This window comes from Zonotrichia albicollis, chromosome 5 (assembly GCF_047830755.1).
Source record: "Zonotrichia albicollis isolate bZonAlb1 chromosome 5, bZonAlb1.hap1, whole genome shotgun sequence".
Lineage (NCBI taxonomy): Eukaryota > Metazoa > Chordata > Aves > Passeriformes > Passerellidae > Zonotrichia > Zonotrichia albicollis.
Genome location: NC_133823.1, coordinates 21,641,927 through 21,659,848, shown reverse-complemented (window position 1 = coordinate 21,659,848; position 17,922 = coordinate 21,641,927). Strand labels below are relative to the sequence as shown.

General features: G+C 43.2%; 1 protein-coding gene across 7 annotated transcripts in view; it reads right to left on the bottom strand.

The window, feature by feature from the left end:
* SLC20A2 (solute carrier family 20 member 2) overlaps positions 1 to 17,922 on the bottom strand; it is a 56,658-nt gene that overhangs the window by 6,775 nt on the left and 31,961 nt on the right. For 5 of the 7 annotated variants that reach the window (XR_012580399.1, XM_005484666.4, XM_074540995.1 and 2 more), the window contains 6 exons: positions 16,773 to 16,869; positions 14,699 to 14,815; positions 13,884 to 14,087; positions 11,878 to 12,466; positions 1,237 to 1,422; positions 438 to 522 (listed from right to left, as the gene is read on the bottom strand). Coding sequence is in view for 6 of the 7 variants with exons in the window: in XM_005484666.4 (XP_005484723.1) it covers positions 438 to 522; positions 1,237 to 1,422; positions 11,878 to 12,466; positions 13,884 to 14,087; positions 14,699 to 14,815; positions 16,773 to 16,869 (1,278 nt within the window). In the remaining variant the exon portion in view is untranslated. The remainder of the gene's footprint in view (positions 1 to 437; positions 523 to 1,236; positions 1,423 to 11,877; positions 12,467 to 13,883; positions 14,088 to 14,698; positions 14,816 to 16,772; positions 16,870 to 17,922) is intronic. The other 2 variants (XM_026791979.2, XM_074540997.1) reach the window with 1 other exon arrangement.

The following is a 17,922-nucleotide window of genomic DNA, read 5'->3' as shown; positions in this document are numbered from 1 at the left end:
CAGGAAATCCCATGCCATGCACTTATCAAGAAAAGTCAAGTATGAATGATGAATGGTGCGCAGCCTCTGAACAAGGGAGAAATGTTACCCAGCCAGGTTCAAATGGCACCATCAGAGGAAACCAGGCTCTTCCTCGCAATCGTTTGCTTTAAAATTGAGGTCAGGCTTTTGCAAGTGCTATTCTTCTTCACCAGCAGCTATGGGGTTTATGCTGTGGCCAATTCCAGTGACGTTAATGTGACAACTCCAACACATTTTCTGGAAGCCCAATTACTTTCCCACGTTGCTGGCGTGACCAAGATGAGGCACCCCTACCTAACCATCCTCTGCCAGCGGCTGCTTTCCTCTCACCATGCCATTATCCCTGGCTCGAGCAGCACAATTTTAAGATGAATAGTCCAGACTGCCTTGACTGCAGTCGCTGGGCAAAGGCATACCTTGCAGTGTGTAGTACTGACAGGAAGTCCAACATTGGAAGCTACCACAACTGTGAACGCCGAAGCCAACTCAATAGTGAATCCACTGCGGGAAGCATAAGAAAACACTTCACAATCACTCTTTGCATCAGCTCGGACTGATACCATGCAGCGTGCCAAAGTCTTACCCGTTTCTTCTTTCGACTCTTATCTCCAACTGATTTTTGGTCATTGTGAGTAAGTTAAGAGGACAAGAAAGGGCTGAACAATGGGCAGGGCACAGGCTAGTCATCTGCAGCACCCCGTCTGCGCGGCTCACTGCGTCACAGACCTCCGCTACTCTACGCTGCCGTGGATCGTGCCTAATTAGTAATTTGGTTAAGCACCAGCAGAGGTCGAATAGGCATTAAAGACAAAAATTACTGTAATGAATACATATGGCTTTAATGGTCTCAAGCACACTGGGAAAGCCACTGTAATCTTGCCATTTCCAAATGCAACTTCTACCACGCTAATTAGGTCATGAGCACAAGACTCTGCTGCCTGTTCATGCAGACCTCTATGCCTTAACCACATTCAGTATTACAGAGTTATCCTTTTTCCTTTCTCTCTTTCTTTTTCTCATGCTTTCTTTTTCTCCTGTTTCTTTTTTTTTCTTTTTTTTCTTTAGAAAGATGGAGAAGTCAAAACCAGGTTATCATTAAAATCAAAGCACAGCAAATCCAGCAAACTGCATTACAAACAAAATACTGGAACGGCAACTTCTCAGACTGGCTCACACACAAAGTTCACACAACCACAATGACACCTGTGGACCTACCTTGACGGTGTGATTGGAGTGAGGTCTTTACCCATAGTCTGGATAACTCTTCTTCCCCAGACCCAGAGGCCCACACAGATGCCAACACCTCCATAGAACAGCAGCCAGATGGGAGTGGATGCCTCCTGCATTACGGCACCTTGCTCGTAGATGAGCCAGAGTGCGACAAGGGGACCGATGGCATTGCTGGAGAAACAGAAACATGTCACCTGAGTCACAAAAATGCACAGAGTTCCTTGAAAGAAGTCTGTTATTTTCTGCATGGCTTTTCTTCATCATGGGTGCAGCACTACTCTGACTTGTCCCTACAGGCAACACCCTTTCTCAGTTGGAAAGGGTGCAGCAGGAGACTCTTTTCGTGTTGCTCTTTCAGTTGTCACTTCTTCACTGATAACCAGAGCAAGGCCTGAAAGAAATTTCTCTTTTACAAATAGTTTCCTGAAATGCCAGAGTTGGAAGTACCTTGTTATGTTTGGTCTGTGACAAAAATCAGTATTTTTGTCTATGACAAAAATCAGTACCACATTGAAACATCAAATTCTTCCAAAACCTCAATTTACCAAATTTACCAATACCTCAAAATTTACCAATTGAGGAGCAGTGCATCTTTAAAATTCAAGTATCAAATTAGCTCTTTTTATCAAAGAGGGGAAAATAATGAGCAAAATTACCATCACAGAAAAGAATATAGAAATATTATCTAGCTTGACAGCCCATAATGTTTGGGATATGATCTGAGTGCAGCTGGGAAGGTGATTTAGTTATCTTCAAAGATGTTGTAGAGTGAGTTGGACTGGAGCAGAGAGGAGCCTTTGTTGACACAGAGCTGAAGTAAGCCCTTTTTGCTGCTACTGTCTGGAAAAACATTGGAAGTCAGCAACACTGAAGTCCCCACTCTTAACGCAGGTCATCTGATACTCATGTCTGGAGTCAGACTTCTGGCTCTGTTTATTCTAAAAAAGCATCAAGTTTCTAGACAGAAACTTCTAGCTAGAAGAAAAACTTGAAAGCCAGTATCCAATTACTTTGGAGGCGTAAATACTAAAAAGCAGATAAGAATTTCAACATCCCTTTTGTTTTCAGCTCTTTTACTAAACCAAGTAGCTGCTTGCCTTGCTGAACAGCATTTATTCACCAAATAACTAGTGAAGCAGTGCTATATTTACGTCTAAATAAGAGTGAGAAGAGCAGAACAAACCTGACCAATGTCATTCCAAAAATATGAAAACTATCAGGGAAGCTCCCCTCTTTGTAAACCAATAGGAAAGCAGGTCACAATGAGCACTGCAGGCAGGACTGACAGCCATGCTCGCCCTGGAGCCAGGACCTGCTAAATTTAGCTCCTGGTCCCACTCCAAAGCACACAGATGGAGTAAGGGCCAGTTTTAATGTCAAATGTTGTGCAAACCAGGCCACTGTATATGCCAGTTAACAATTTCCTTCAATCCTGTCCTTACCAGATATGAGGTGCCAGGGGCCGAGAGGTGATTGCCAAGAGACAAGGGCCACCAGCAGCCCAAAGCTGGCACATCTCAGCAACACAGGACCCTCCTGCCTTCATCTGGCCCTTGAGAAATTGAGCTCTGAACCCTGAGAAGTGATCCTGAAGCAAAGTAATAAGGAAAAGCTTTTCCCTCGTAAACACACACAGCAACGGTCAAGCTGCAAGGGAAATGAAAGTAGCTAAAAATGCTCTTAGCTATAAAAAAGAATTACTAATTTTTACAGATTTTGAGAAAGATCCTGAAAATAAATTAGTGACTTAACATGAATAAGAAAATCCAGTGGGTTTGAAGACACTGGTTGGTACAATGAAGAACTAAAGACTCTAAATAAAGAGTGATTTCAACTAACTAGAACACTTTAAAATTCTGTTCTGATACTGTGCCCAAGTAAGCATTCATTTAGTTCAGTTTTGAAAGGACAGTATGTGAAAAGTCATTAGGGCCTAAATGCAAGAATTATTTTACTTCTGTGGAAGAAGAGATTATTGACTGAAGCATTTCTAATATTTTGAAATCAACCTGAAACTGTTTTTCCAGTGTTTTCAGGTGTGGATTAAATTACTTGCACACTTAAATGCCTTCTTGGGCACAGAAAAAGAAAGTAATTCAATGTAGGAAGGTACACGAATAAACTGATGGATGCTGAAGGATGGATAACGGCAAATAGTACATTGATCAGATGAATAAAGGCAAAACTGATCATCCCTTTTAATAGTGCTGTATGACATGGAAGAAAACTTCCCTGTTGAAAATAACAGCCACATTTGAAGTGAGATCAGGCACTCATTCCTGACTGTTCTGAAGAGATTATGCATACATATTTGTCAGTCCCAACATAAATGAAAAGGCAGAAAAGGCTTCCAAAACTGCAGCAGCAAACTATGCTCTTCCATATCAAAGCCCAGTCTTAATTATTTGCAAATGCTACACCTCTGTGAATCAACAAAGCTTAATTCTTGAGGAAAAGGTTCTTATTTGTGGCAAGGGAAGACAAGCCAAAACTGCTGACTTATGCTCAGCCTCAGAGAATCTGAGTGGCTGATTCTGTCCAACAGAGCAGAAGAGATGACACTGCTGCCCACAGAGGCAGCGTTTCTGATACCTTCCCTGTAAGAAAAGAAAGCCAAACAGCACTGGATGTGCTGATGATAGGCTTGGAAAGGCAAAAAGGTAAAAACTAACCTCATTTTACTTTGTGGGTGTCTGCATCGCTGGTTATCTATACCGGAGGGACATTTTTCCTCTCCCAGTAAATCATTTTCAATGTGACTTAAATGTTCAGCTCTTAGGGAGAGTGGCATGTCCCAGCCTGAATATCTGCAAGTGGCTACAAACAGCAACAACAGTGGCTTGAATCTAGCACCAGATTCTTCAAGGGGCTCCTTCAGCTTCCAGACTTGTCCAGGAGGTGAATTCCAAGGGGCCTGTGGTATCAGTGCTCCCCATGCCAATGGAAAACACCTCTAGAAGAAGCTGCTGGGCCTGTCCCACCATGAAGCTGCCAACAGCTCACAGCAAATGGGCCTGACTCAGGCACTGCAGAGACTATCATCTTGGTTCTGCACAGAGGTAGAAGACAAAAAGCCACTCCCAACAGCACAGTAAGAGAGGGCAAGGGAGAAACAACACACTAAAAAACCGAGCAACAAAAAGGGCATTGTTAGATAAGACAGTTTGATTAACAGATGTCTCCTACAGCTGAGTGACTAACCAGATAAACCACAAGGATGCTGGCTAGACTGGGATGTGGCTTTCACAGTATTTCCCACTAGTTCTAGCTCACTTGATTCAGGACATGACTAGCAGGAAAGCAGACATCAAATCTTCCATGCATTTGGCTAAGACTCACTTCACAAGTCTATTTTCCATAAGTTATTTTCTCTTACTCTCCCACCCAGGTTTCTACTTACCTTAACTAACTCTCCTTTCTGCTGGAGCTCCACATCTTATCCATTGCAGTTTAGAGAAGAAAATAAGTAACTCTCCTTTCTGCTGGAGCTCCACATCTTATCCATGGCAGTTTAGAGAAGAAAAAAGCCTGACATGGTCACACAAGGGCTCTGAATCCCCATCCACATCTATCTATATGTAAAACTGCCCTCAGGTTCTTATGAAACTGAAGTGCTTTAAAGAATTTGCTGTATTATCTACCTATTGGGTTTAAAACAGAAAATAGACTGCTCCTGTCATGGTATTACTTTAATTTTGCACACCTAATACACACTTTCCCACTGAGCACAAGGGGGTGGCCAATAGAGTTAATTTTAGGATGAGTTTATAAAACGTTATGGCATAAGAAGCCCAACTCCTGAGCCTGCCTGCTGCCAAGTGTATTCTCCACATCCAGCACTTTCCCCACCTCTGCTGGGCTCCCCCAGCCCCATCACTCACAGGGCACAGCTGGGGTGCTGCACAGGGGCTGTTTGCCTTTCCCTGGAGGTGCAGTGCAGGATTTAATGCCACCCAGAGCAGTACTTGCCCTGGCAGAGGTGTCCCGTGGGGCTCACTGAGGGCTGCTCCGTGCCTCTGAGGTGCTGCCTGACCTCGGGATGGTTTTGCTGGCGCTCTCGGCTAACGTGAACTGGCACAATTCTCTTCTGCCGCTGCTCGTGCCAGTTTAGAATCTGTCACACAGCATTTATAAAACTGTTGTGAAAGATAGCATTTGACAGTGAATCTGAACTATAAATAGAGCTGGCTTCTCCTCTCGCCTGTGAGACAGATAGTATTACCAACAAAAATAACCACCCCACATTCAGCTATCATGAGACAGGCTTAGAAATGACAGTTTCCCATGCACACACACACACAAGCAGAAATTTTTAGGTACCTTTGGGTCACGAGTCCAAGATCTTCTCTGGAGGAATAAGGACTAACACTTTTTTTTTTTTTTTTTAGTAAAAATCAAGGGGCTTTTTCCCAGTCATTCAGCCATCAGCTGAATGCTCTGTGACCAAACCCCATCAAGCTTGTAGTAACATGTTATGAAGCAGCAACATAGCTATTTCCTGGCTGCTGTTTGAGGGGAGTAAGTAGTGAGTTGCTCAAAAAGAAAATCTAACTATATTTGAAAACTACACTCTGAATATGCTTTGTGAATAATGTATAGCCTCCTTGATGACCATGCTTAGATTCTCTGCCACCTGAAAAAGGAGATTGCTTTTTAGTCCCTTTTTCTAGTTGAGTGAAAGAACCTTCAATTGTACATTATCACAAATTAAAGCTGAATGATGAGCAGAACAGCCATCTGAAAAATCTGTGTCCAAAATTACAAGTACAATTACAAAATGTCCACCCATTTGACAATTTCTCAAACCAGGATTTCACAAACAAACCTTCCACTGGGAAAATCAGTGATATGATATTTCTAAATAGGCTGCAGTTATGTCTTGAGACATCACCCAGCTGAGCAAGAGTGAAAGACAGATACGCCCGTAGGTAGCAACAGGAAAAAAAAACATGCTCTAATCTCCAAGGTTATCAGATTATCAGGAGACTTTTATCCCACTTCAAATAACTGGACAGCCTTGACATCTACCACAGCACAATAAAAGTGTGTCAGAGCTGTGCCCTGTGAAGTGCAAGCTTTGGGTGTGTTAATGAGTCAGGGTGGACATGCTTTTATTCCTGTAGCTCATCTCTGTGTCCTGCAAATGCTGGCCCTGAACCCCCAGCCCTGGATCCTGCAGCGTTGGGTCCATGCCCACCAGCATCAGCTTTTCCCCTGGCAAGGCAAGCCCAGCCATGAGCCCTGCTCACAGAGGGATGGGGAGGGATTCCCACACCCACTGCAGACCCCATTTCCTGCTGCTCTTCTCTGACTTGCCTGCATGGCACAACAAAAATGTCCTGTACATGCACAGTTAAGGACAGAAATGAAGATTCACATCCACTTGGGACACAGGCTGAACGTACAGAATGGACTATTATTAAAAAGGGAAGAAATCAGAAATCAGGTTTCCCTCACAACAGACAGATTAGCTTCCTAAATATTCGAAGTGATCTGGACTACAGCTCTCAGGGAGGAAATAAGAAATACCTGGTTTGTAATCCAGCCTTACTATAGTTCCTTTAGACTCCTTATTTAGCCAAGAGGCTGAATCCCACTAAGCTCTCCATGTGCAGTGAGATACTGGCAATGCTCTGGCCCTTCCCTCCTTTAATCCCATTGCCTTTACTTTAGGAAGAGAGGGAAAAGGTGAATCCTACTGCTGTTTGTGCACTCTGACCTAAACTCCAGTGAAATCTGTATGAAGGTGAGAGGAGAAAGCTCTTCTCCATGTATTTTGGGCAAGTACACATTTCCTAGTTTCCTCAAGCTGTTTTGCTTTAAAATGAATTCCCTATCTAATAGCAGTCAGCTTCCCTAAAATCACTGAAAGAACGTGCATAAATATTTTTTTAAAAGTTAAATATTTTTACTATAGCTCTGAAATGGTTTTAAATCCCTTTGTCAGTCCTGAAGTCCTCCACAGGAAATTTAATTAGAGCAGACACACTCCAACAATTTATGCAGGAGGAACTCAGGAAAACTGAGATCCTGTGAAATGGCTGCAGGCAGGTTTCCCATCCCCAGAGCACCTACCAGCCAGCCCTGAGCACTGCCTGTCCCTCGGCAGCACAGACACACACGGGGGGTGCCAGGGCCCCTGGTCACCCTGCCCAGCTGCAGCATCTCACCTCCTGCCACCGTCAGGGCCCCAAATCACCCTTCCTCCATGGGCCCTGCTCACACCAGCCAGGGCACACAGGTCTTTCTGACAGCCCAGGGCTTCTCCTGCAGGAGCGATGGCCTGAAGGAGGGCAGGAAGGGACAGCAGAGGCTGCCCATTTACAGGAGAAGGAATCTGTGTGAGGAATGACTGAACGCATGCACAGACAGGTGGGGAGGAGTACAAGGCTCAGGCTTTCCTCACAGCATAAACAGCATGTTTTGATCAGCAAAACTCACACTGACCTACAGCCTCTCTCTGTGGGTCATCCTGCTTTGATTGCAAGGATTCAAGGAATAACAAGCTCCAGAGATTGCTTGAGCAATCAACAAAAGCATCTTCCCACTTGTTAGGATAGGACTGTGGGGCAAACACACTCTTTGCTCACAGCTCAATTCTCATTCCCAGCCCAGCAGCAGAGCAGCCACAGCCACTGCTGTGCTGAGCACCAGAGAAAACATGACTCCCTGTTCCTTTTAACACACAGCTGCCCCAGCCAGCACTCCTGCTCAACAGGGAGCCCTGATGGCTACAAACAGCAGCTCCTACAGCAAACATGGCTGATTTTGTTATGATGCTAAAAAGCATCATCTCAGAAGAAACTGGGGTCTAAACTACCCCATGAGATAGTTAAGAATTAGTTCTTCAGTGAAGGAAAAATATTGATTTAACTCTTCCAGGTCTCTGGGTAAATCCTGGACAAAGAAACAAGAGAGATCTCGTTATGCTCTTCTGCCCACCAAAGTGCTGTCCAAACTATATGGGGCATTTCTGATCCATGAAGTTTTTCTGAGTTGCATCACAGTTCAGTCTGTACTGTATACCTCATGCTTAAATAGGCTCCAAAACAGGTTAATCAGTTACCTTGCAACCACCTGCAGTTTTTAAGTTTCATATTAGTTTTTTGAGGTTAACAATCCTTTTTAGCCATGTCCAAAACAGCCTGCCCATCTGCCTTTATTTTTGAGAACTAGTAAATTCAGACATGCTTCCAGACTTTAAAATACAGCACAAACCCTACAGCTTCAGCAACTGTTCTGCTATTTTGTTGTTACACAGGTAGGCAGCTGTGAAGCTCCAGATGACAATTCCTGCTGAATCAGCCCATATCTACAGAAAAATAAGCTCAGTCCAACTTAGCCATAGGTGCATATAATCCCTGCTGGCTAACAAAGCCCAGCCTCCCGGCCTCTCTGGAAAGCTGGCTCTGAACAAGCATTTGGAAGCTGGCAGTTCTCCTTGTGTCACGCTCCTGGCCCAGGTCTTTTTTCCACCCTGCCCTTTTTATTCTCCCAGTGCCCTTGCCCTGACCTGACGCACTCCCTTTGTGCTCACTGCTGAGCCAGTGGGCTCTGCTCACTTGGCGCCGCTAATTAACTTCAACAACAACGTTTTTTTCCAGCGGTTCTGTCCCAACACATTTATTTGGGATTTTAAATTCTTTAGATTTCATTCAGTCCATGTGCATGGTGGTGTCACAAGGCTCTGGGCCCGCCTCAGCTGGTCCCAGCCCTGGAAGGGCTCCAGCACCCTTGACACAGTGCACATAAGCCTGGAGGCAGGGCAGGAGAGGATGGTCCCAACAAAACAGTCACCCAAATAAGGAGCTACCCTCACTGCCTGCTCCTTTTAACACATCCCTGCTGATGTCGGCCTGAACACGAGCCCTGATGGCCACAAACATCAGCTCCTACAGCAAACATGGCTGATTTTGTTAAGAACATAAAAATCATCATCTTAGAAGAAACTGGAGTCTATAACTACCCCATGAGTTAGTTAAGAATTAGTTCTGCAGTCGAGGGAAAAATACTGATTTAACTCTTCCAGGTCTGTGGGTAAATCCTGGACAATGAAACAAGAGAGATCTCTGTATGATCTTCTGTCCACCAAAGTGCTGTCCAAACTATATGGGGCACTTCTTATCCATGAAGGTTTTCTGAGTTGCATCACGGTTCTGTATGTACTGTATGCCCCATGCTTAAATATTCTCTAAAGCAGGCCAATTGTTTACCTTGCAATCACCTGCAGTTTTTAAGTTTCATATTGGCTTTTTATTTTTATCTCTTTGCTCCTACAAATAGCCTGAAGGAAAATAAATAGAAAACATGACACAAGAGTAAGTTCCAGGATATGGAAAGAAAATGTTGCAGTCAAGTCCAAAAAAAAGGTGTGGACAATGGAGATGCTATCCTAAATACATGAGTGAGGAGCTTAAAACCAAATGCAGGGGAAAGCAGGATTTTAACAACAGGATTCAAGGCTGAGGAAAAACATTACAGAAACAGCTTGACAGCAGCACCGAAAATGAGCCAAAGGAAAGTGAATGAAGGAGGGAGATGAAAAGATAGCAGTCATCAGTGGAAGGTGGGCTACCAGGGCTTACTTTCTTACATAAATGTGAACAGAAAGCTGTGCTACTCACTGGGTTCTACTGCATCATCTTTTAAACAATGCACTGCCTTTTGAGCCCTGCAGATCTCCATGCAACATGCGGCAGAGCCAACACATCTTTTGCTCCACTGGACAAAGACTGACAAAACATCTCTGCGATATGATCCACAGGATAGACATCGGCATTCCCAGGGAATTTTATCTAATAAATCTTCTAGGCATATGAAAGGGCCTTTAATTTTATTGTTTAGCTGGAATTCAGTACAATTGCAAGGATGGATTCCTATCCAATATCCTAGACACATGAGCACCTCCCTGCTTTTCTACCAGCTTTGACAAAATGAAGCCAACTTGCTCTTTAGTTTTGCAATTATATGAATTCAGCTTAAGAAGAGGTTTTGGAATAAACAGCATTTAATAAAAACACGTTTCCTGGCAAATTTGATAGGATCACCGACAGAACTAGGGATCTGAAAAACACTAAAAGCATTTTCAGGAAAGGATATTGCTACAGTAACAAGCTAGTCCAAATCCAAAATTCTAAGGGAATTAGACTGTAAGATGCAACAACACATACAGCACAGAGTCTGAACTTTGTATTTCATCCTGACCAGCTCCTGTCAACACCAAATCTGATTTCTGAACTAACTGCATCCTTACAGATCACTTCTAACAAAATCAACTACCCTTTCCTCCTACATAACATGCAAGTGATGCATGCATAAACATGTGCATAAACATAAGTATCACCTGCAGGGAATAAAGGAGCTGTGACACCTGCTGAGGTAGGCTGTGAACTTTGTGCATAATAGTCTGGTACTTCCCAGGATACATTACAAGAAATATCAGCAGTCTTTGTCCTTATCCCTGTGTTCCCTTCAGCACTCAGTGCTGGCCACTTGCAGAGCTTGGATATTGACTCCCATGGGTCTCTGCTCTTGGCCAGTATGCTCAGAGCAAAGATCTTTAACAACGGAGACCATCTGAGAGGAATGAAAGCTACACCACTGCCCTCTGATCCAGAGGATGAGGGGCCTCTGGACTCCTTCCCAGAGCCAGATCCCTGCGGATACCAAGGAAGTACAAAAGGCTCTTCAGAAAGCCCTGGTCTGAATTCCCAGGATATGGGACGGACAGGGAGCAAAGAAACATGTTTGTAATTGTTTTCATGGTGAGTTACAAGTTAAATTAGGAGGCTGACAAGAACAAGAAGCAGTAAGTGTTGTCCTTGAAGAGTGGGACAGCGTGTGCCCAGAAGGCTAAGGTGAACGATGAAAATGATGAATGCTGTAAAGTCCTGCTGAAAACACTGAAACCAACACCATCAGGGCATGGCTGACACGGCAAGGGTCCAGCAGGAAGGGGACTCAGTACAGTCCCAGCCACGACCCAAATAAGGACAACAAGCCACTTGAGAGAATTTCTCAGGGGATCTTATCATGATACTGGAAAAAGTGTCTATTAAATACCAAATGGATTGCTCCAGGTCTAGGGAAGAGGCAGCTCAGCCAAATCCTAAAGGAAAAATACAGCGTGTTCCCAGGGGCACAGCAAACCCACCCAGACTGCTCCTCAGCCACATGCCACTGAGATGGCAAGGTTCTGTGTGACAAGAGATGAAATTCATCTAATGGTAAAAATAGTCTAAAATCTCTTGTCTGTTGAAAGATTCTGATTTTGCAGTTAAAATATGCTTCAAATTCTGCAGGTCTGGGATTGTCCTGTTTGCCTTTACAGTGGCTGGCATGTTGGGTGGAGTCTCAATGCCTCCAAGATTGCCAAAATTAAAGGTAAATTAAACTAATTACTTCACAGTTATTTAGCAGCAAATAAAAAAGATTTTACCCTTGAGAAGAAAAGGAACCATAGACTAAGCAGTGCAATTCCTGGCAAGCACCGAGGACACTGATGATACACAGCCCTGATGATCATCTACCTGCAGAAATGAATGTGCTCTCCAACCAGCAAAGCTGGTAAGCCTTGCTCCACGTACTTATGTAAAATTGCTGGCTTGTGAGATCTCATCCTCTTACCTGACATCATTGCCTCCATGGGCAAAGGATCCAAAGCAGGCTGTTAAGATCTGGAGGAAGTGGAAAAGTAGATGGACCTGAGAGGTGTCTTTCTCTTCCTTATCCTCTTCCACGGGATCAACGGGGGGCCGGTTGGGATCCGCGAGTTCAGAGGCCAGCTTCATTTCCACCCCGCCTTCCTCTGCCTCAATCTCCGCCTCCGCCACTGCGTTGCAGTAGCTGGAGTAGCTGTCATAGCGGACTCGCTTCTTGGAGTAGGAAACAGTGTCCCCCACCAGCTTCTCGCTGTCCTCTGCAGTAGATGCATCCGCTGCCTTAAAGGAGGAATGCACGGGCATGCCACAGATAGCAGCAGTGTAACAGGTGTAGCTGTTGTTGCGCCGTAGGAGCTTGTAGTTGTTTTCTGCAGTGGGCCTTTCGTCGTTGGCCCTGTCCAGGTGTATTTTGTGGAGCAAGTCTTTGTATAAACCTGAGTCCTTGTGCACAGTGTGATACACGTGGCCGTCGCTCCTCACGTGGCCATCGAAGCTGAAGGTGCCGTTGGAAACAGGTGATTTCACCGAGGTGTGCGTCACCGAAAATGCCCTTCCTGAAAAGGCAGAGATTCAGAGGTTTTGTTTACACAAAATGCAATACAAAAGCCCCCTTCCTCCAACACAGGACAATATTGTGGCCAGCATCTGAGAACACAGGACAAAGAAGATCCATTTGCACTACATGCAGGAATAAACCAAGATTCAATTCATTGCAAAATAAAGTTTCTCATCTTCTGAGCAAAAAGAGCTTTGTTCCAGTCCTGAGTCTCCCCAGACATGCTGCATGACCTCCAGCAAATCACTTGGTATCAGCTATTTGAATGTGATACTTGATGGTTAAATCCTCAGGTTCTCTGAAAATATAAATTTCCAATAAATTCCTTTCTTGTAAAGCAAGCTCTGCTTTTTCTGAGCTTTTGTCTACATTGAATAGGAATAATTACGATTTCTGAAATGTGGTTTACTGCATTTTCATACTGGGACTTATCTGTTTAAGAGACATTTAATTCATACTCATTTGTTTAGGAGACATTTACAAAGCTTTAAAAATAATTTAAAAAAAACAAATTAAAAAATTCTCATTCTTCAGAAGTATTTCCTTAGTTATTGCAACATTTTCTATATACTAGTTCTATGAACATGATGATGTATATTCCCACTGTATGCATTTAATGTTAGCATCAAAATGTATCACAGGTAATATTTCTGAAGAAACTGTCTTTTTCATTTCCTGACAGCCTGGATTTTCATTGTGCAACATTCAGAACTGGGTTTAGCTATTTTTAAACTGGAAGCACATACTCTAAGGGCTCCACGTCATGACTTATTTGATTTTGTAAGAACCAGTTGAATATATCAGGCATTTATTAACCAAATTACAGGGCTTTGTAGATGTTAGCAAAGCGATATCAAAGTCAGCAGACTGCTGAGTGGAGGAGGGTGTTCCCACCACGCGGCAGAGCAGAACGAGCTTTATGCCCAAGTCTACTTCTTGCAAACATATGTTCAGAAAACAATGTGTGACATTTTTCCAGTGGACACGCTCCAAATGGTCATACATTTATCAACTAAAGCCCAAATCTTTTCATCTCCTTTTGTAGTATGCTAATCATCTTTATGCTGAATTTAACCTTCATACATCAGCAATCTGTGTGCTCTGTATTTTTCCACTGCTTGATAGGATGGAAACACCATTAAGAATACAAAGCAAAGCAACACAAAAAGGCAAGTCATTTTTTTTTCAGCTGTTTCTAAAACTGAAACACAGCCAAACAAAATGTAATTGATTTTACGTCCTCTCCAGAAAATGTCACTTGTAAATGAGCATCTTTCCAAACAAGAACTGAAAAGGGATTAGAGATGGAAATTCCAAACCCCAATTTACTATTTACAGCAGAGACCTACTTGAAGTTAAGAAACCTCATTGAAGCAGGAAGAGAACAAACCGTCCAAGTTGTCTTAGCTCCTTACCATAGGGCACACGTGGATGGTTTCCATTTGCAATATTATCTGATGCCCCAGCAGCTTCTGTTACTGAGCCAGTAAGGGGAATCGTGCTCTCATCAGATGCTTTGGCACCAGGAAGCTCTTTAAAGACTGGTGTTTCTTCTTCCTGAATTTTATCAAGACTTTCATCTGATATCCTTGACAGTGCAGCATCTTTCTTTAACCGGCCTAAGGAAAGAATAGTGCTGTAATTTTAAACCCAACCTACACCTCTCCTTACTTAAGTTTCCACTGTTTGCATCAACAGCATGGTTTAACTTGGCTACAATAACCAAGCTTTGTTTCATACACACACTATTTATTTCTAACACTCTACTATATTCATGTGTGAAAATTCTAGAACATCTTTGCTTCTTCTGATAAAATTCACCAAAGTAGGTAACTGAAGAAAACACTGGGCTGTTCATCTGTTAATGAAACCTGACACTTTTCTCTGCATTTGTTGAGAGCAGCAAAGCAACTAAAGCTGTGATCAGCCCAACTTACTGTAAAGCTAAAACAGTCACTTAAAGATAATCATTCTGACAGGCTTTTTCTCTAATTTTTTCTTAATAAAATATAAACTAAATTATACTCCAGGTTTTATTTTGCTGTTTCTGCTAGACTTCAGAACTTAGCACTTCAATAGCTTGCCTAACAAGGTTCTGAATTTCTACCACTGCAGCTTTTTCAGAGCAAATTACACAAAAACATGAGGAATAGTTTAGGCACTCCTGTCTGTGGGAACTGAACTAGGGTTCAGTTCATGGAATATTACATTTCATGAAATAACTACTTACTTTCTATTTTTCTCTTCATCCAGGGACACACAAAAATCCAGACCAAGACAGCAAATACTAAGGACACACCAATTGATATTAGAGCAATGGCCCACATAGGCAGGATCAGTCCCAGTACTGCAAAGACAAAGCAATAAAACCGAAGCAAGCCATTAATAAACATGACTTAATTACCCCAGTGGAAGAGCAGTCTGTTGCAGAAAAGCCAGTGTCCACAGTGTATTCAAAGCCAACATGAAGGAGCTGATGACTTTTAACACATTACCAGTTACTGCAGTATTTAAAGGCACAGTTGACATGAAAACATTTGCAGGTTTAGTCTTCCAGTTTCCTGTTGCCCAACTGTGATGTTATTTCCCAAAGAGCCCCACATCAGGGCTGCTAAAACAAGTTTGCAGTGCTTTTATAAATGAATGCACATTAAACCACGTTTCCCATTAGGGTTAAGTGTTTAGCTGACCTTTGCTCTGGTCCATAAAGCCTGATGCCTAGCTTGCTCTAAGCCCTTATTTGCTTGCAATATGAGCTTAATGCAGCTGAGGCTTTGCCCTGCAATGCACAGCGACATCAACAACTCATGTTTCTATCATTATTCCCCCAACACAGATCCTTGCACTTGTTCAATGAAACAATCTAACTCTCAATGAAGAAAGAGCTTGGACTCTGATCCTTCAAACCCATATATACATTGCCTATCTTGAAACCTACATGATTAATTCATCCTTGTGAGTAAGTGTTGCGAGAACAGAGGCCTTGGAGAGTAAATATGTTTTTCCCCAGTATCGAAAATGGAGTCCCACCTTTTTATTCACACACTTTAGAGACTGCTAAGCTGAAACAGAGGGAACATTAAGATTCTTATTTAATTTATTTTGCTTAATGAGTCAGTGCAGAGTGCCTGACCTACTTCTCCAGTACAACTAATGAGGAAATGTGAGTTATACAGCTGATTTACTGTTAACCATCTTGGATACACAGCCAATTAGACTTAAGAGAAATAGTAATGTTCCCTTCAAATTGGGAATGTCTCAAGTTCTTATTAATTCCAGTAATGTTATGCTACGGAGTAGGGTCTACCAATTGTTTTCTATCTAGTACATCTAATATGTTGGATTTTAGAGAAATATTTCCATTAAAAAAGGTCACTTTCTAAGCCTGCTTTCTTAATTCAGGGCCACGTTCAGGAGTCTACCTTCAATTGCCTCTTCATTCATAGTTCTTGGACAATAATCTAACCTAAAGACAACATTTAATGATCAGTCTTCAAAAAAGTAGTTGAGATCACTGAACATCTTTGTTCTGAAACCTTTTGCTAGAAGTGTGTGTTTAAATATACACCACTACAGTAAACTATAAAAATATAAATGCAAATACATAAAATGTGAGAATATAAATATACAAACATAAATATAACAATACAAAAATTCAACTAATACAAAAATTCAGATATAAATATATATATACATGAATAAACACAAACATGTAAGTACACATAAAATATATAAATATACAAAAATATCAAGTCCTTCAACTTCATTTCCTTCTACTGAGTTGCAATCAAAACACAACACGAAAGACAGGAGATGTATTCAATGAAGAAACGGGTTTGGGAATTCTTATCATTAAAGGAAAACAAAGAAGTAAATTTAAATAACAGTCTTGGAGCCAGATGTGCCAGAACAATGACTCTGCTGATGTCAGTGAAGGTAAGCAAACAGCACCTGCTGTCCCACCCCATTCTGAACCTTCACTCCCTGATGCACAAACCTACAACACCTTTGAGAGCTCAGCATGTGCTCAGATTTACAAAGCCAAAGCTGCCTCTCAGTAGCTTCCCTTCCTCTAAAGAGGGATTCTTTTCATAGCTGTGCTCTTCCCCACTAACCAGAGCAATCAGGAGGGTGTCACAAAAACACATGCACAAACAGAAGCACGTGGGGAGGTGAATGATTTACTCCTGCCCTTGTTAACTCCTAACACAGGAGGAGATAACCCTGTGGTGTCTGGGTGACACTGGCAGAGCATCCCTACACACTGTGGAAGCCTCCCTGCCATGCCTCCCCGGCTCACTCACCTGGAGCCCCAGTGTACATGATGGAAAACACGTTAATAGCTATGGTAGCAGCATAAAACACCGGCAGCGCGCGGAGACCATTGGGCACGGGGTCTTCCTGCAGAGAAACCACAGAAAAAAGAAAACATTAGCTGCATTTCACACAGATTATTCATGTCAGCATGAACCTCCACGTGGAAAACATGTGCTCCCAAATCAGTGACAGGGAGATGGAGCTTTTGGATATTAAGGAAAGGAGAGTGACCTGCTTGGTTACACCCAAGTCCACAATGCTGGTCCTGGCAAGTACCAGCACTCTGGGGGAGCTTGACACTGTCAAGGGGAACCAGGGACTCATGTTGTACTTTCCAGTCAGCTGCTGAGTGACCTGGGGGTAGGTTTCTTTCTGCAGGTGTGTTCTCATTTATTTTGTGTACAAGAGGAGTCCCTTTCACTTAGCTTTGATGTTTTGGACTTGTGCTACAAGCAGCAATTCAAGGCATCCATCTCAAAACCATATTCCCAAGCTCTCTTCTTTGACCGAAAGAGCCTGGCACTTCCTACCAGCTAACAGAAATCTCTGAAATCCCAGGTGTCTGGCTGCATTAGGCAGGTGACACACACACAGTGAGCAGGCAATGTTCAGCACAGCACAGTGTCTGCTGCCCTCAGCACTCACAAGGAAAGACTCAGCTGAGAGAGCAGCGGAAACGCCGCATGTGAGCCATGGACAGAGCCTTTGTGAGGGACTGCTCTGGCCTTTCCAGGGGCTCCACGTGCTTGCAAAGAGCCTGGCAAAGCTGAGGGCTGGCTAACGTGGTTTCATTTCTCGCTGCCACGAGCTGCACAAGGGAACTGAGAAAAGGCTGTGGTCCCCCTGCGCTGTGCCTGGTCCCCAAGCAGCATGCAGATGGGCTGCATTTGCAGGGCCAGCTGCTATCCACTGACATCCCCAGCAAGGGCATGGAGCCCTCCAACAGGCCACAGACTCACAAGCCAGAAAGCTGCTCTATTTTCATGCGTGCACACAAGTCACTACCTGCTTATGTCAGAAGTTTTACAGATCTTACTGCTTTGTGAATGGCACAGACTGCAGTTGGGAGGCAATTTCCTTAACTTGAATTTTTCTGCCTCTTGAATGCTTATAAATATACAGCTTTAATACCGGAGT